This window comes from Octodon degus, unplaced genomic scaffold, assembly GCF_000260255.1.
Source record: "Octodon degus isolate 3935 unplaced genomic scaffold, OctDeg1.0 scaffold00149, whole genome shotgun sequence".
NCBI lineage: Eukaryota > Metazoa > Chordata > Mammalia > Rodentia > Octodontidae > Octodon > Octodon degus.
This window is the reverse complement of record NW_004524725.1, coordinates 1,382,234-1,401,988: the sequence shown is the minus strand read 5'-3', so window position 1 is coordinate 1,401,988 and position 19,755 is coordinate 1,382,234. Positions and strand designations below refer to the sequence as shown.

The 19,755-nt window shown below is 45.9% G+C and overlaps 1 protein-coding gene across 5 annotated transcripts in view; it reads left to right on the top strand.

Annotated features, from left to right (window-relative positions):
* Pdzd2 (PDZ domain containing 2) overlaps positions 1–19,755 on the top strand; it is a 401,332-nt gene that overhangs the window by 117,975 nt on the left and 263,602 nt on the right. For all 5 annotated transcript variants that reach the window (XM_023702360.1, XM_023702362.1, XM_023702361.1 and 2 more), the window contains one exon: positions 14,159–14,988. In XM_023702360.1, coding sequence (XP_023558128.1) covers positions 14,513–14,988 — 476 coding nt within the window. In that variant the 5' untranslated portion in view covers positions 14,159–14,512. The remainder of the gene's footprint in view (positions 1–14,158; positions 14,989–19,755) is intronic.

Here is a 19,755-nt window from a genome sequence, read left to right as displayed (position 1 = left end):
CAAGTCCGCATCTTGTACAACAATTAACCACTAGGAAGAATGTATGCAATGTGTTAATTTTGAAACTGTCCTAGCAATTTGATTTGAAACTGTCTCATTGTTATTTGTTTCTCAATAAAATTATGGGAAAAAAATTAAAAAATAAAGGATGAGCACCCTATTACTGCTCTCTGGGATGGAAATAAAGGCAGATAGATCCAGTTTTATCACTGTGACTCTCAGAATTTTAAATTTGCATATCCATCTGAGGCAACCCCTTTCAATAAGAGCTCCAAGCACAGACCCACACTCACAACAGGGTATTTTCTGATGCAAGTCATAGAAATTCACTCTTAAACAGCTTCAGCAGAAAAGATATTAAGTGATTGCTGTGAGGAATGGCACAAGGCAGAGACCAGCCGAGATCACCAGGCTTGTGTAAAGGCAATATGGTGTGGGATTTATTGCGCCTGGGTACAGGCAGAGAGAGGGTGAAAGGCTATCAGTAGAGGACAAAGTGAAGTGAGCTTTTTAAAATAGGACTGGAAAGAAGGTGAGGATATTAAGCAGGAAGACCTTAGTATCATCAATAGTCAAAGTTGTCTGGATGTTTCTTGTGCCTCAGGGGACAAAGTCCTTGATGTGTCTGGTGTGAATGTCTAGATGTCTTCAGATATCCAGATGTCTGGAAGGTTCCATGCTCCATCTTATCTCCTTTACAAGGATCTGTGTTTACCAAGGGCACCAGTGCTGAGCTGAAAACAGGGCCTCTGCTGGCAACCAGGTTGGGTATTGGGAGAGTCATGCCTCCAATTGCTTCAGACATCTAGCTACCAACCCGAGATGAAGCTTAATGCCAAGAGCAGCAGGGTGGAACCGTTGCCTTTGATGTTTTCTCTTAGTAGTGAGGCAAGTTTTCCAGAAGACCCTCAGAAGGCTCCCAGTGTTGGGTCACCTGCTCACCCCAAAACCGCTGCTGGCAAGCGCAAGTGCTATACTAACAAGTAAGAGCATCACTGGGACCAAGGGAGCAACCACTGTGGAGGAGGATGGTTGAACCCCTTCAGCAAAATTCTAGTAGAGGGTCAAATGGCTTGAATAGGTGCTGGTAGATAATCCAGTGCTCTCTATAACTCTAAATATGCATTCTGTCCTCAGGAAGTTGAGGCATGAGGATCCCAAGTTTGAGTACAGTCTGGGCATCTCAGCATCACTCTGTCTCAAAATAAAAATAAGAAAGGGATGGGAGCCAGGCATGGTAGCTCTGGTAGCTCATGTCTGTAATCTCAGCACTCTGGGAAGCAGAAGCAGGATTACCAGTTCAAGCCCAGCCTGGGCAATTAAGCAAGACTCTTATCTTAAAATAAAAAGGGCTTAGAGTGTCTCAAAGCTCCCTGATTCACACATATGCACATACATACACACACGCACACACAGTGCATTTCATAGAATTGTTTGCCCATGTACACCCTATATTTTTAAATGTGTTTAGCTATTTGATTTCATTCAAATAAAGTCTTAGCCAGAAGAATAAGCAATTCACCAACAAAATCAGAGCAACTGAGGGTGAACACCTGTGCAAGAATGTGTCCTGAGGTCATATCTGAAGTCACCAGCTCATGACTTCTTAGGTATTTCAAATATTTCTCTATTTCTGGTTTCTCCTCATCCTTCAATACCTTTGTATTATGTGGGTCTGCGGGCCAGAGGGACTGGTGTTTACAGGTATTAGACAAATAAGAGCACCCAGGAAAGGCAACTGAGCTGGGAAAGGCAGATTTGCGGACAGGAGACCAGGGGCTAAGACAACTGAGCACCAGCAAGAAAACTTTCTTGGAGTAGGCTGAGAGCTGGGACCCCGGCCTGACTCACTGGCTGTCCTACACAGCATAGCTGGCCCGGTCCTTGGGTGACACTGGCTTCCAGGAGGAAATGCATGGCCTTCTGTGGCAGGGTGGAGGCTCTGACTTGGGTTACATTTGTCACAAAGGGCAAACAAGGCATGGGAGGTCAGAGGCTCTAAGAGCTACATTTTGGCCTGGGGCAGGTGTAGGATTGCCACATAACTTTGAGGTACCCAGTGAAACTTGAATTTTAGATAAATGAATACTATTTTATTATGAGTGTTTCAAATATTGCAAACATACTGACATACTAGAATATTTTGAGCGTGTATTAAAACATTCTTCATTGTTTAGCGAAATTCATATTCCATTAGGTGATATACACTATTTGCAAAAATCTAACACCCTTCCATAAGCGGGCAGTGAGGGACCTACTGAAACATTAGAATGTTAAAGCTGAATTTCTCCCTGTGGCCCCAGTCTCAGTCACGGGGTGGTGGGCATCTCATCCTACCAATAGTTCCCAGGGTGTTTTAAATACCCTTTGCCCAAACATTCCTTAATAGATACCCGAACACCACCAGAGCTCCCAGTTCTTGTGAATGTAAATGCGCAAGGATTGGATGTAGCTTACCCAGATGATTCTGAAGCCCAGCCTGACTTGGGATGACTTTCAGATTTTCAATTCCCAAGCGCGAGAACATTGCTTTGTCTATGACGCTCAGTAAATGTTTGTTAAATGATGCAATGATTCCTCCCATCTTAACCAGTGTTTACCTCCTAGAATCAAGGAAGACCAGAAGCATAAATGTCTTTCTTACCATCCCTTTTCTGGTTAAAGGGCTAGGTGGAAGGTGGGATGGAGGAGAACAGTAGGAAGACAGGATAGTGAAGGGAGAGAGAGAGAGAGAGAGAGAGAGAGAGAGAGAGAGAGAGAGGTCGACACCGAGAGACACAGACAGAGGCACAGACAAACAGAGACAACGTGAACCTGCCAGGCAGGTGGCAAGTGCATCTGCATCAGGGAGGGAGGCCAAGTTTTTAATCACCTCCTCAGGCAAACAGACTTGAGATTTCAAGTTGTGAACAAGTTCTCAGTTACTTTCATATGATTCCTTTAGAATCTGACTTGGCACCATTTACTTTTTTAGCATTGCAAGGAAATTTGTGCTGAACGTGGAGTCACTTATCTAGGGTCCGTGAAGCATGTTGGAAATGCTTTGGTGGAACTTGGCGCGTGGCAGGAAGCGGCCGTTTTGCTAGCCGTGGTAATTCCAGAAATGTCGATTTCCCTCAGCCCCTCTCTGTGCAGGGGCAGCAGCGTGCAGGCCTTCTGTTCTGAGAGTGAAGCCCAGGACGTGCTCACCTGCCTGTTCCTCCCCTACTGCTCTGTGCCCCTGTCTTCTTTAACATAGAACGCTATAAAGGTATGTATTTGCTGACGTCCAGCTTCCTGTTCCTGGAAGGAGGCAGCGTGCCTACTAGAGACGAGCCTGCTTTCCATCTGAAGTGAATTTGTCTGCGTGACGTCACACGCGCGTAGCGCTCCAACTGTTGACTGAGCTGCAGGTCTCCTCTCAATCTGTTCCCCCATCTGTGCAGCAGGGATGCCGCCACGGGACCGCAGGGCTCTGGGAAGTGCTAGCACCGCCTGGAACTCCAGCAGCATAAGGCTCCTCAGCAGGGCTCTGGGTCGAGAGTGGAGAAAAGAGCACAAATTCCCTTGGCTTGCCTCGTGTGACGCTAGCTCACCCCTCTTGTCCTTGCCTCCTTCAGGCGCTCGCTAGCACGTTCTGAGCAGATCGAAGCAGCTTGGAAGTGCACACTGTGTGAGAGCGTTGAGTTCTCTTGTGCCTGTGCCAAATCTGGAAGGTATCTGTCTTTGTCCATTTGTGCTACTATAATAAAATGCCTGAGACTGGGTAATTTATAAAGACGGTTGTCATTCTCACAGTTCTGGAGGCTGTAAATCTGTTGTGATTTGTATCTAGATGTCCCCACAAAGCCCCATGTGCTTATAGGTAGGGGCTTGTGGTGATAATTGGACTATGGAGGCTTCTGGCCTACTTGGTATGGGGAAGTGGGAGAAAAAGCAGGTCGCTGTGGAACGTGGAGGATGTATCTCCTTGCCTTCTCATTTTAATCTCTATTTTCTGTCTGCCATGCCATGAGTGTCTTTTACCTTGTGTGCTAGCAGGAGCCGACTGACTAGGGACTGCGGCCTGCAAACCGTGAGCCCAGATAAGCCCCTCCTTCTTCGATTTCCCAGTTCAGGCATTGCGTCTCAGCAGTGAGAAAGCAGCGAAGACAGATTTTGGTACCAGGGAACTAGAGTCATTGCTGTGACTACTGGACTGTGCGATTCAGAAGTCTTTGAAACTGGTTTAGAGGAGGAGTTTGGAAAGGTTTGGAGCTGTCAGCTGGGGAGGCATCGTAAGAATATCATAAACTGAACTTGATGGGAGATTCTGGTCGGAGCTCAGAGGACCAGAAAGATGCTAGAAATGCAGCCCGTCAGGACCCCGCTCAGGAAGTTTTAGTGGAGAACACAGACCCCATTGGCAGTTAGATTCCAGGCCGTGAATGTCATGCTCCAGAAGGAAATTATTCTGCATCTTTCTCATGTTCAGAGACATTGCAGGAGACTGAGAGACTAAGAGCAGGGGGCTAATTAATCTAGTGGGAGATATTTTAAGGCAGACTAATATTGAAGTGATGGCATACCTACTGTTGGTGGGTTTTACGCAGCTCTACATTGAGAAACAGAAGCAAAAACATCCCATCTGAAAGGATTTCCTTTCCCCAGACAGGAAATTCCAATACAGTTGGGGCTTGCAGAATTGGAACTGAGGAAACCTTAACAGCTAAAAAGATTAGCCTCAAGAATGATAGTGCTTTACATCAGGACAATAGGAAAAATGGCTTGAGGTCACTCCAGGAATCTTCAAGGGCCAGCTCTTCCCAGGCTCAAAATTGCAAAAGCGAAAGACTTTGCTCTGAGAAGAGAGCCCCAGGGCACCATGTTGGAGAAGCATGTCCCAGGGAATTGATTCTGTAACATTCCATTCACCGTGCTCAGCCATCCAGGTACTTGGAGTCTTCTGCCACCACCAACGAGGTGCCAAGGGCTCAGGGACTACTCCAGCTGCTAGTAGATCTTACCATAAGGTACACAGTGCTGACTTTATGTGTGTGCAGAATGGAAGAGTTGTGGGGTCAGAAAAGCTTCCACCAAGATTTCAGAAGAAGGCCTGGCAGGTCAGGCTGTGTGCCCCTAAGAGAGCAGTGTGTGAAGCTGCAGGGGTGAAGCCGAAGGTAGATTGGTGACCCCAGGAAGTTAGAGACACCAGGAATATGGACATCTGAGGAAAGCCACAAGCAGTGAGAATAGGCAGCCTACGAGAAAAAGGGCTGAAATCACTGACACCGCCTTAGGACAGGGCCGCCCAGATTACCCCGGGTGTTGGACATAGAACTACAGGATTTCATCTGTGCCCTACTGGTTTCTGCACTTCTTTTGGACCCCTTCCTGTCTGTCTCCCTATTTCTCCCTTTTGGATGGGAGCATTTACCCCCTGTTTGTGTTTGGCAATGTTTAACTTGAAGGCAACATTTTGCCTTAAATCTCAGAGCAGACTTTGGACTTGGACTTTTCATCAGTGCTGACACTGTCAGGACTTGGGTAATTCTTAGAGCAGGACTAAATGCATTTTGTGTAAAGGAATGCACATGGGTCTTTTGGGGGCCAGGGGACGAATGTTATGGTTTACATCTATCTAGATGTCCCCACACAGCCTCATGCACTCACAGATGGGGTTTTGGGAAGGTGATGGAATTATGGGGCTTAATAGATGACTTGCTGTTGGGAGGTGGAGTCTGGCCAGAAAGGTGAGTCCCTTTGCGGGTGTGGCCTGGAAGGGTGCATCTGTTTTCCTTGTCTCTCTTTATCTATCTTGCTTCTTATCTTCCATGTCATGAGCACCTTTTCCTCTGTGATGCCCCTCTGCCACGCCACCCTGCCTTGGATCCAACTGACTGTGGACTGAAACCTCTACAAACTGAGCCAAAATAAACTTCTCTACATTTAATTTAAGGGAGTGGGGTACACTGGGGTCTCAGTGATGAGAAAGTAAGTAGGACAGAGTCCAAGGTCAGAGTCCCAGTAGGGGCACGGCTGGAGAGGGCTGCTCTCTGCACCCAAGATGGTGTCTTATTGCTGTCTCCTCTTCAGGGAATGAATGCTGAGTCCTCACTTGGCAGATGAGCAAAAGCCCGAGAGTCCAAAGCTACTTCCCTGCAGCTGTCCCTAAGGTCCCAGTCTATTCATGAGGTCCAAGCCATCACGATTTAAGGTCCTCCTAAAGAGCCATTCCTCCTAATACCACCACAACTGAGATTAAAATTCCACATAGGACTGTGGGGGGAATATGTTCAGACCACAGCAGTGTCCTTGGTACTTAGGGGCAGCACTGAGGCTACCTACTCACAACGCTGAATTTAGAGATAAACAAGTTTCTGTTTTGAAAATTAACCTGGTAAAGGCAACAGACATAGTTAAATAGCCAGCTTTACATGTACCCATGAAAGCATATAGCATCCAAAACTGGAATCACAGTAATCTTTGAGGACAAGCTGAAATGTGATCATGCCCATAATTCAGACAATAAAAACAGGCCTTTCTTGATTTCATAGTGTTCCATTTGGAGAAAGTAGGTGTGAGTTGAAGGGGATGGTTAATACAGAGAGCATGACACAAAGCCTGTAGAAGCCAGCGTTAGTCTTGCAGAGGGAAGCCCTGGAGAATATACAAGTTCCTTGGCAATGCCAAGCTGCAGCATGGGGGTGGCCGCCTGGCGCTGCCTGTGCTGGGGCCCTGCCAAGATTACCTGTACTCCCTTTTCTCAAGCTCACCCACCTCCACATCCTGCCATCAGGGAAAACAGGCATCAGCTGGGTCAATACAAACATTCTGCCCACTTAGCAATTGTGTTTCCAATTGAAAATCAGCGTAGATGCCTTCTCACTGGTAACTGTGCAAGAGGGTAACTTTAACATGCTCACAGAATTCATGGCTTTACGCCCAAGGTTCTAACGATGTGGATGGTAGGAAATTCATCAAGATAAAGGTCAGCTGTGGCATTGGCCTGCCCACAGCCTTCCCCAAACGTATCTTTTAACTGCATGCTGTACATGTGACTCTGTGACAGCAGGATCTTAAGTGACAGTGACCCCATCTCCTTGGTTTCTCCTGAACTCTCCTAGGGCCACTTGGGAGTGTCCTGGGCAGAACATACTTGGATGATTTGGAGCCCAGTCCTCTCTGTTTATGCCATCTTGTGACTTCTTTTTATTTCATTTCTCTCTCACCCCCATGAAAACCAAGAGAATTACACGAGTAGCCATGAGGGCCATGGAGGAAATCAAGGAATTGTGCTCCTTCAGTCTTTGAGAGTTCATGACTAGAAGGGGTCAAATGAGGATTCTTTTTTCTCCCATGGACTTTGACTTGCCTTCTCATTGTCTGTGGCCTTTCCCACAGGAAGGTTTGGGAGGAGGGGATCTTCCCAGAGAGACATGACCGAACCTTTGTGCTCCATGATCTTTGGTTTTCCTCTGAGGATTCTCTGCATCCAGCCCTCAATCCTGGAGCAAGAAATCCAGGGAGAGAAGAGGAGAGGCCAACACCAGCCCCCACACCAGTTAGGTCCTTGCCAAGTTGAAGGGTCTATGGGGCAGTCATGGAAACACTAAATTTCCTGTGTACCTCCACCCTCCAGGCAAATGCTTCTCTGCTTCTTGAGCTTTGGTTCTTTCTGCTGCTCCAGAGAGCTTTTATTCAGTGTAATACATTTCTTCTTGCTTTCTGGAAGAAGCTGGAATGGGGTTATGTGCACATAAACATAAAACCACCCCCGGCCCCCTCCTGCCTTTGTCTTGGCAGATACTCAAGGTCTGATAAAGCAATTTGGCCCATCTCCTCTATACTTTAAAACTTCCATGTGTTGTGTATGCACTTCTTAATGAGGCTGGTGACTCCATCCCTATCTGGCTAGATCAGCTCCAAAGTCCAGACGAATGGCAGAGCTGGAAAGAAACTTCATGAAAACAACCTCATTTGGCAGATAAGGAAACTGAGGCTCAAAGATTCTAAATGCCTTGCCTGGGGACCTATAGCTAGATAATAAAGTGCATTGCTGGCAATTATAAATATTTGGATTATTGCTAATTAGAGATGAGGTCAGATCCTGTGCAATTACATGCTAAGAATTTAAATACAAGCTGGCATGATAGCACATGGCTGTAATCCCAGCACTCCGGGAAGCTGAGACAGGAGAATCACAAGTTCGAGCTCATCCTGGGCGACTTAGCATGACCCTGTCTCAAAATAAAATATTAAGGTTGAGGATGTAGCTCAATGCAAAGGCCTCTGGGCTCATTCCCCAGTACCACAAAATAATTAATTAATTAAACACATACAGCAAGTAGATTATATATGATAAAATCGAAACATCAGAAGTATCTGAAAAGAACAGTTGTTCTAAAAGGATTTATGAAATAATTTTCATTTTTACAAAAAAATCACTCCAATGCAATCAAATAACATTAACTTATATTGATGATACGATCTATGGGATTGGTGACATCAATACTGCCCAGTTCCTATGACGTAGACCAGATAGTCTGACTGTAATGAAGAGTCGCAGTGACTTGGGAACACAGGCCTGTCTTAATGCACATTTCTCTCACTTGTAAAACTGAAGCTGGTAAGAAAACCCCTGAAGTCCCTTCTATGGCCTCATGTTCTGTTTTTTTGGCTTGTTTGTTTGTGACAGGGTTTCACTAAGTAGTTCAGGCTGGTTTTGAGCTAACTATGTAGCCCAGGCTGGCCTTGAACTCTCAATCTTCGTGCTTGAGATTATAGGTGTGCACCATGCCCACCCAGGCCTGTCCTTAAGTACTATAACTTCCATGCAAATATATCTCTTAGCTCCAGAATAAGCCTTGCTTCCCAGAACCCCTCGCGGACCCACTTGTCATGGCCTTTAGCACGCTTCGTTGTTCCTGTTTATCATATGGTCTCATTCTCCAGTGGAGCTCAGCCTGCACGAGGCTTCAGCTTTCCTTCGCTGTCCAAGCACAGTGCCTGGCATAAGTGACCCTTGTTCATGATTAAACTCTTCAGGCTCATATGCCCTGCCTCCTGCTAGCCCCCAGTGAGCCGCAGGATAAAGAAAAGCTAGCCAGTACCTTTCTCCTCTAAAACAGAAGCCTGCTTAAGGGATCCTCATAGTTTGTATTGCAGTGTTACCCATCAGCTGTAGGCTTGTCTATAATGCCATAAATGAAAAAAATGATGCTAATAAACCAGTGAAAGAACTTATGTGTGTTTTCAACTCTCTAAGGGGCAGAAACATGCCTTGCACTTTTATGTGTGTGTGTATGTGGTATACCAGGAATCAAACTCGGACCTCACATCTGCCAGGCAGGCGCTTGTGCCAGTGAGTTATGTCCCCCAGAACCTGTCTTGTATTTTTAATTCAATTTAATTTAAGGTATTTGTACACACGCGCATGTGTCTCCATATCAAGGTAGTAACTCAATGACTGTTAATGGGCAATGTAGCAAGGCTGAAGCCGAAAGACTCAGGTCAGGAGTATATTGTATTCTGGGTCTTGAACCTGAGAGTCAAGAATTAATTGAATCAGTATATTAATTAAGCATTTTATCCAGCTATAATAGAATATTTAATTAACAAGGCTTAAAAAGGTAGAGGCTTGTTTTTCTCTCTTAGAGTAAGAAGTCTGCAGAAGGAATGTGTGGGTTGGTAGAGCTTACTAAAAGCTGTCAGGCCCTTGCCTTATGATTGGTCACAAAGTAGTTGCCAAAGCTCCACATCACATGTATTTTAAGCAAGAAAATAGGCAACAGTGGGAGTTGGGGGGCGGCTGCCTGTGAAAGAGCTTTTCTGGAAGTTTCCACCAACAGCTTCATGGAGTGTGATCACCTCCTCAGAAGGAGCAGCAAGAAACAACTCTCTGGCTGGGTGCTTGCTCCTCCACACAAGTGTGCTTCTGTTAGGAAAGGGGGAGAAGGAATGCACAGGCAAGTCAGCTCTGCCCCAGTCCCCTTCCCGGGTTCCTCAGGCATAATTCACTTTCCATGCCTCGCATGAGCTCCTCCTCCCAAGAGATGGCCCCGGCCTCAGCACGTCATCGTCCCCAGATGGCTACTGTGTGGTCCTCCCCGCCAGTTCTAGACTTCCTGCAACACCCGTCACGTAATCCTGGGAAAGGGGTGAAGTAACTACAATGAAAACTTCCATTTGTAAAAGGAGAGGGAGAAATCACAGCATCCCTTTCCTCTGCATGCCCAAATCTTCCTGGACAAGAAGAGTGGGAGTCCGTGGGCCAGCCGAGGTGGCAGCTCTTTGCTCTGTGGAAAGAGCCCTGCTTGTGGCCACCCTTGCATCTTTCCGGGAAGTTGCTTCTCGTTCATGCTCCACAATGGCCACCTCTTTCATGTCTGTGGCGAGGACTCTTTCTAGGAAGACAACACATTTCAAGCCTATTTCAGGGATAAGGGAGGAAAAAGAAGGGTTTTGAGAGCCCTAAAGGAATTGAACCCCCCCCACACACACACACCAGGTAGTTGTCACCAAAGTTTGGGGCATTTGTGACAATATAATCCCCTCACAGATATTACTAAGTATCCAGGATGTGTTTCTGGTCAACTCTTAGTGATTTGTAGCCTTTACTTTCTAACTCGTGAGCTTGGCCCCCCGTCTCTCCATTGCAGCTAACATACTCTACTTATTCTGTGTCATAATATGTCTATCCATCTCTGATTGCCCACAGAATTGAGGGGTCCAGATTTTTGCTGCAAGAGACAATGCATTTACCAGCAATCTAATATTTTTTCTGTCAATCCCCCTAACTCTGTAAGCTCAGCAACACAAAATAGCTTTTCAAGGTAGAGCAATTGGCAGTTTGACCAGGTTATTTCACGTTACATTACCAGGGTCGCCTGTTTCCCAGCTGCCACACCCAGGTGCTTGGCAGCTGCCTCCCAACCTCTCTTCTCAGCCAGTTTCACTGTGCAGGGTCTGTTAAGTTTATTTTTCCCTCTTTCAGATATGAAATTATTTATTTACTTGAGGTTCAATTCAGCTTATTGGTTGGATTTTGCAATATCCACATAAAGGTGAATGGAACAACATGGGATGTATTTTCTTTCCACTTTCCTGTCTGAGGCGTGTTGGTGTTAGCCACACAGAGCAGTTTCTACTTCTGGCCCTTTGTCAGAATTATGTCTACCTGTCCCTGTAAGAAGGGCTGTGTTGTAGGTGAATACATTGCTGGTCCCACAAATAAGGGAAGAGAGGATGGATCATGGGTAGATGGCCATAAGCTTCTGCACAAGCTATGTGTATGTCTATCACATGAGGCTCCCTGGTGGCTATGAGCAGGACTGGGTGCAGGCCTGGGACAGTGGGGCTGGGTAGACTGTCAGAAACAGTCAGTCAATATGTCATCAAACTCACTTTCCAACAAGGAGGCCATGTGAAAAGAGCCCTTGGAAAGTTGTCAAGGGGCTCTGGACATACTTAAGAGCTTGCCTTCCTAGAAGTTCAGATCTGTGTTCATTTGCCTACTGGCCTAACTTACACACAGGAGATGTCTGCGTTTTAAGACAACCTTTGGCAATGCTGCTGAAGGAGAAAGAACCAATCAGCACCACTGAAAGAATCCATTTCCTCACACCATTTGGCCATTGGTTCTGCCTTTGTCATAGAGATTCAGAAGGCAATTATGAATTTTGGCATCCCACAACTTTTAGTCCCTTCTCCCTCCTTTGGGAAACCATTAAGAAGCAACCAATTTCTAGACCAACCCCAAATCTCTCTCTTCCAAGGGACACATTTTTCCAAATTTCTGGATAAGAAGTTGTTATGGTTTGTGTTTAGGTGTTCCCCCAAAGCCTCATGTAGTCACTGGGGTGGTCTTCTAGAGTTTGTGATTAATTCATGATCCAAGGCTTGGGTCGTGGGTTCGAGTGCTGCTAGGATTGCTCGTGTGAGTGCTACACCTGGCCTGGGGCAGACAGCCTGGATGCAGCACAAGGAAGGCAGAGAGCCTTGCTCTGTGCCTCTGGCCACCGCGGCTGCCGCAGCCCCTGCTCCTCCTGTTTTGCTCTTGCTGCTTTGTTGTTTTCCACCAGTATGATCTGCTGCTGCCCTCTTCCATGTGCCACTCTGCCTCTGAGCTAGCCACATACAGACTGAAACCTCCACAAGATGTGAGCTAAACAAACCTTTCCTTGCTTAATTTGTGTTCTCAGGTGTCTTGTCCTAGCAATGAGACAAAAGTCATGGGTTCTCTTTTGCTTACCATAGTGATACTGCTGGCCCTCATGGCCAGCTGCTGCAGGAGTATCCCCTTAATAGACCCCGAGTCCCCATCTGAATTCTGCCCCTTGTTGGTACAGATAGGTCCCCTAGTGAAAGGTTCATTGAATCCCATTGCCAAGTGACCTTCTCCATCAAAGAAATTTTTCACCTCCGTTCTCCATAAACATAGAAAAGTAATTCCTTTCACTCTTTTCCATGAACTTCACTTTCTCCTGAGAAAGTCAGTATAAACCATGCCATTTAAGATGGAAAACATTCTCCTGCCTTCCCAGGAAGTGATTTAACATGAAATAAAAACAAATTGGAGAACTGTCAGAAGCCATGTCAATAATAAATGACTTTATTACTCCGTCACCAAAAAGAGATTTCCAAAACAGTGTTTTGAGTTTCCAAAGAACTTGACCATCAACTATTAATTGGTTCCAAATAAATCAAAAGCTTAGCAAATATCATTTACATAATCACACAGCTATTAAAAGAAAATACAAGAGCGATCAAAGAAAAGGTAACCTATATATGTGCAGAGCTGTATTTCTCTTTCGCCGAAATAAGTAATACCTGGCAATAATAAATAAATAAATAAATAAATAAATAAATATAAGTAATACCTCTCACTGAAAATAACTTCACACACACACAGACATAGTAAAATCTTATGAATAAATCAAAACATTTTCTCTCAGACCTAACAACCTCTACGGCTGTCTCCTCATCTTTAAAATTAAAAAGTTGAGTTGAATGATCTCTCAGGTCCTTGGACTCAACAGAGATATCATCAAATACAGTGACAGTGTCTAATTCATCAGCATATGCCCTACCTCAATTCCAAAGTCATCCAAAATCTGAAATTTTTTGAGCACTAACATGCTACCAGAAGTGGAAAATTCCATGCTATAAAATTATTTAAAATATTGTACAGTTCTCTTTATGCCGTGTGTAGAAGGTAGATAGGAAACATAAATAAATTTCATGTTTAGAAATTTCCATCCTCAAAATATTCCCATATATATGCAAATATTTCCAAATCCAAAACTATCTGAAATCCAAAACACTGCAGGTCTCAAGGATTTCAGATAAAGGACATTCAACCTGTATTGTGAAAAGTAGGGTTCTTCTACAATAGCAAGAGAAACATTCCAGGGAGAAAATGCTGCCCTTAAGGAAGAGACCAGACATCTGCAGTTACAAATAGTGACAGTGCTGTCCGTCCATGGTGGATCCATATAAAGATCTAAAAGCTTTGCCTTCTGAGATTAATCCATTTCATCAGTGAGCAGAACTTGTGGTCCCAGAAGCTTGCTGTGTCAGCCAGGCCGGTTGTCTACTGTATATAATTCTCCAATTAGATTCCTATCTCAAGCAAACATCCATGATAATTTAAATTAATTTTGAGTAACTCGAAGCTGACAGCCTTAGCAGTCAAAAGAAATGCTTATGTTACTAAGGTAATTTATTGATATGCTCCTGGAATCCACCAACTTTCTTTGATTTCCCCTCCAATGAGTTCATCCGTTCTCAGTAGAAGTGACATTCTGCGTCCCTCCCCAACTTTCCCAGAGGTCATTTAGGCAGCCTCCTGGGTGGAGGTGAGTTTGAGGGTATGTTGGGAAGAGTGTCCTGGAAGAAAAAATGACTTCTGTGCTGCTTAGTGAAACTCACTAGAGAACACTTATGTATAAGGAAAGGAAGTGTGTGTGTGTGTGTGTGTGTGTGTGTGTGTGTGTGTCTGTCTGTCTGTCTGTCTGTCTGTCTGTCTGTCTGTGTAGCATGCAGGAGCCACACTGGGGAAGGAGGAGGCCCTGAGAAGGGAGCTCCTGGTGTCTGAAAAGCAAGCCTGGGCCTCCTGTGATCTAGAGGACCATCCATTCTATGCCAGAGGCTCACTGTTATAACTGGATGTTTTTGTTTTTTGCTCCTCCTCTCTCAGGTGTGAATGAGCCCAAGGGAGGCCAAGCTGTCACTGCCAGAAGAATCCCCAATTTCCATGTCATTTGCAGGATCTTGCTGTGAAATGAACCAAGCTGGGACTTGTCGGCTGCTTCCTGGCATCTCTTGTTGAGTATTCTGAGCCATTGTCTCACTGTTGTTCTAATTGTGTCCTCGTCTTGCCAAGACAAACAGCCCCCGACTCAAGCAGGCATTCCTAGGCTCATCCACCAGCCTGAACATGACCACAGGCAGAGCTGATGACAGCCAGGGTTCCCAAAGGACACAGGGCCCTGCAGGGTCTGGCCCCCAGGAGCAGGACCTCTCATGATGCTGGTGTCCTGGAGTGAGCACCATGCCCATCACCCAGGACAATGCCAGGCTGCACCTGCCCCTCCTCTGCCAGTGGCTGCAGAACAGCCTGCGGGAGGGTGGGGACGGGCCGGAGCAGCGGCTGTGCCAGGCGGCCATCCGGAAGCTGCAGGAGTACATCCAGCTCAACTTGGCTGTGGATGAGAACCCGGTTGCTCCTGACCACAGCCCCCCAGAAATGGAGATCTGTACTGTGTACCTCACCAAGCAGCTGGGGGACACAGAGACCGTGGGCCTCAGCTTCGGAAACATCCCTGTTTTTGGGGACTATGGTGAAAAACGCAGAGGGGGCAAGAAAAGGAAAACCCATCAGGGTCCTGTGCTCGATGTGGGCTGCATCTGGGTAACAGAGCTGAGGAAGAACAGCCCGGCGGGGAAGAGTGGGAAGGTCCGGCTGCGGGACGAGATCCTCTCCTTGAATGGGCAGCTGATGGTCGGAGTTGACGTCACTGGGGCTAGGTAAGTGAGGGGCGTGCTAGCTACACACACAGGGCACATACAACCTCCTGCCCCACTTACGCTGGGTCTGCAGCTGCAGAGTTACGGCCTCCGCTGATAAGAAGCTGGTGGCATTTATCTTCTTAAAGGAAAAGTGAAGCACCAAAGGTAGGTCCTAGGTGTGTTCCCATCTGCCTGTCTGCCCCATATCACTTTAGGGACCACAACCCCAGGCTCCCAGCAGCCTCCAAGTCCAGAAGCCTCATTCTAACAGATCTGCTTGACTCTCACAAGAATGTTTACTGAATGCTGTTGAACACAGTTCTATTTTCTACTCATTTAGCCACCAACCACAGGAGTAGGTTAATATTAGACAGTCTGGTTATTTCCCAGGTGAATCAGGAGATCTCCAAAACCACCCTTGGGTTCAGTGATTCACTGGATAGACTCACAGAATTCCCAAGAGTTGTGACAGCTATGGTTCATTACAGAGAAAGGAGACAGATTGACATCAGCAAAGGTAAAAAGTGCACAGCAGGGTCCAGAGCGACGCGTGATAGCATGTAGAGTATCACTGACCAGGAAGCTCACTCAAGTCCTGGTGTCAGGTTCTTCTTGGGACTGGTCATATGGGCATGAAGGACCCGCATGGCTGACCTGAGTTGCTCAGTCTCTATTCCCTCCAGAGGTCAAACTAATACCATGTAACCCAAAGCCCTCACCGTAAATCACACTGGTAGCATAATATGTAGTGTAGCTTAAGTCCCCTCAGATACACAGACACACGCTTCAAGCAGGATACTCCAAGGGCTAGATGTTGACTCCCAGGACTGCTCAAGGATGAGCCCTTTCTTTGGAATGTGCATGGGATAAATATCCCACAGCTCTGCATTCACCTTCCACTGTGCCCCCAGAGTCCTCGTCTCCCCTTGCCTCAGGACAGCCACAGAGTTAACAAGTCAGGAGAGACTCCCTTGATTTTTCAAGGTTCACTTCTTAGACCCCTTGAACAATCATAAGAAGAACCATTTATTGAACAGTGTTCACCACAGTGGACATCTGCCAACCAGTGTCCCACTTAACGTCTACCACATCTCTGTAGAGGACAGCTTTGCTGCAAAACCTTGGCCACACATAATTTGCCCAAGATCACCTAAGTAAGGGGCAGAACGAGGTGTGATTCAGGCCCTACCATTTGTACTTCCAACCACTGTGGATGGTTTACAACTGCACAAAATACCTCCTCAGTATAATCCCAGACATCAGGGAAGAAAAAGACTAGCACAAACTAATAACTGGTCTATCCAAACTGATGAGGAACAATAATCCCTTCATCTTATAAATAGAAACTCAATTTTTATGTATAGAATCATGCATTCATTTTTTGTGATTGTAATGGAATACCTAAGGGAGTCTGCTCATGAAGAAGAATTTATCTAGTCCTGAAAGTCCTGAAAATCCAAGATCAGGTAGCCCCTTTGGTTGAACCTCTGGTGCTGTGTCCCTACAGGAGCACAAGTATGAGGTGAAAAGCTTGTCAAAGACAGGAAGCCATAGAGGGGCTGTAGGGTCCCCCAGACCTTTCTGAGGGCATGTCCCCAATTGATCTAAGGACCTCCTGCAGGCCCCACCTCTAAACAATCCACACCACTTCCCAGCATTGCCACATGAACCTTTGGGCAACAAACCACATGAAAACCACAGCGAACTCCTTTTGGCAAACTTGTATCCTGGCAGCACTTTAGGGCTAGCAGTATGCTGAGATTCAGGTATCCAAGGAGACTGCTTCCAAGACCCTTAGTGATGCCAAAATCCACAAATGCTCAATTCCCTTTGCATAAAGTGACATAATATTTGCCCATCTTTCTGTATGCTATAAATCATTGTTTACAGCACCTGATACACTGGAACTGTTACATATGCAGTTCTTATACTATCATTTAGGAAACAATGCCAAGAATAAAGTCTGTCTACATTCAGTACAGATGCCATTTTTTGAATGTTCTTTAATGATACTTCTTAGTTCATTATAACTAGCAATAATTTCGTACCTACCTATGTAGATTTTGCCCTAAAAAGTACTGAGAAAGAATTAAGATTTTGTGCAGACCCCAGGGAACCTCTCTGCTCCTCATGCAACAGCCCCTTCACTCGGTGGTTGCTTATTTACACTTATTTGTAAGCAGCAGACTTGAGGGGTCAGCATGCCAACCTCTTGCCCACCCTGGCAACAGAATGAATCATACACAATATGAGATGGTTTTTGGCCAATTTGATCTGCTCCAGCTCTTGGGTCTGATTTTGAATTCCAAACTATCATAGATGATGTTATGGATTGCATTGTGTTCCTCACAGTTCATGTTGAAACCCTACACCCAGATACCTCAGAATGTGACCTTATCAGGAAATAAGGGAGTAGATGTAATTAGTCAAGATGAAGTCATCCTGGAGCGGAGTGGGCCCCTAACGCAAAATGATTGGCATCCTCATAAAAGGCAAATATGGCCACAGACACACAGGCAAATGCCAGGAAAAGATGGGAGTTATAGTTCTCACTATAAGCCTAAGAACTACTGGAACCCAGGGGAGAGGGACCTGGAGCAGACCCTTCTCCAGCAGCAGGAGGCATGGCCCTGCTCACACCTTGCTCTCAAACTTCTGGTCTTTGGAATTCTGGGACAGCAAATTTGCTGCTTACGTCACTCAGCTTGTGCTACTTTGCTACTTCAGTTTCAGGAAACACACAGATGATCCCGTGATCTTGTTCGGCTTGTGTCAGTTCAATCTTCAGACTGTTTTCTCCCTGAGACAAGCTCCTTTGTCAGTTTCAGAGCACTGTAGTTCTGAGAGTTGCATGTGTAGAGAGTGGGAGGAGCAGGTGCAAAGTGCCGAAGATGAGGTCACAGTTGGCTTATTTCAAAAATTAGTTTAGGGTCAACTTGGAATGTTCATCCCTGAGGAAAGATCCAAAAAATTCATAGCCATGTGTGGGTGTGGCAGCTCTTCTACACCCCAGATTCAGGAGGGGACCTAAATTTAAGACCTCCCTCAAATTACCAACCCTCTTCCTGCCTTCTTAGTAGCTGGTCTAGCTAGTAGGCTCCCCAAGGAGTTCTAAAGTCTTCATTCTTTTGAGTGGGGACTGCTTCATTCTTGTATGAACTTCTAGAGAAGTTTCTGGAAGCAAGAGGGATATCGGTGGTGCTCACTGTCACACGTCCCATCTTGCAGGCATGGCGGGTAACACAGGAAAGGAAGTTCTGTTTCTGAGCACTAGCACAACCACGCTGGGAAGATGGGATTTTCTGGAATGTTCTATTTGCTTCTGTTTGGACCAAAGAGAACTGGGAAGGTTTTTAGATTAGTTCCTACAAGAAATACTTTGTAACCCCAGTCACTCCCTCTGCTCATTTTTTTCTATAAGTAAACCAGATCTGTTCCCTGGGGACAGATTGTTCCAAATTGGTAAGGCAATGTGGAATTAATTAAATGAAACCCACACACCCAAACAAAAACAAATAGACTCAAAATGTAAAAGGACCAGCATTTTACTTTTGAAACATAACTTGGTCATTTTTATACATTAATAAATGTAAACAGAGCAAAGCACACAGGACGGAAGCCTTAGGGAGAGATGGCTCTGGCTTCCAGGGCTGCGTGCTGGCCTCCTGGCTGTGGACACGCTACCTAAGCCAGTCAAGGCTGGTTTTATGTGTTTAGCTAATAGCAATGTGTGGTGGAAGAGAGATGATTTACTTGGTGTACTGCACACACACACACCTGGCACATGCTGGGAGTTCAGCCCAAAGTAGCTCTCTACACCCCACCCAGCTGGCCTTGGGCAACCTGAACCCAGAGCCCATCCTGCACCTCAAAAAAAGCCTTTGAGCTTGGGGAAAAAGAGGGGCCTAGTCTGCCAGCCAGTTGCAAGAGAGGGAAAGAATAGTCTGCAGCCCAGAAATTACAGAGGTCCCCTGGCAGCTCCAGAGGATACTTTCCAAGACCCCAGTGGACCCTGAAACCTTGGACAGTACTGAATGCTGTCTATGACATGTTCCTGTATATGCACATCATGGTAAATCTTAAGGTAAATATTAGACATGGTTAGTAGGTTGGCCAAAATAAGTAATAATAAGATGGGACAATTATAACACCTCACTATAAAAGTTATGGGAATGTGGTCTCTCTCTCAACACATGTTATTTACTGTACTGTATTTTTGGATCACAGTTGACTACAAATAACTTGAACATGAGTAGGGGTGGGGGCTACTGTATGGTACAGCTGGATTACCAAGGTTACTGACCAATAGCAAAGGATGCTGGTGCATGCAGGAGCAGGGCCGGGAGCGCCCTAGCCAGACTGTACCTCTGGGCTCCTGAAAGGTGAAGCCCCAGGGGAAGAGCCAGGGTGTTGAGCAGGTGGGCATCTGGGGACACGGGAAGGGGACACCTAGCACAGAGCATTACCTATGTGAGGACTGGCTAAGAGTCAGCCCTGGCCAGAAGTAACCTTTAGCACAGTTCCCCACTGCCTTGAAATTGTGTGTAAAATTAAATTTAGGGTTGGCACAAGCTTAGACTCTGGTTACCCATGGCAACCTGGAGTTCTGTGTGGATTATAGCAGATTTTAAACAGAGTGTCAAGGGGCTGTGAGAAGGTGTTACTTAGAGAAATGACTGCAGGTAAGAGATGGGGAGAGAAAGATGGCCAATTATAGCTTCGTAATATAGTCTCTGGGGGCATTTGACACAAGGGTGCTGTCTACCTGAACATGCCCAGGGGCAC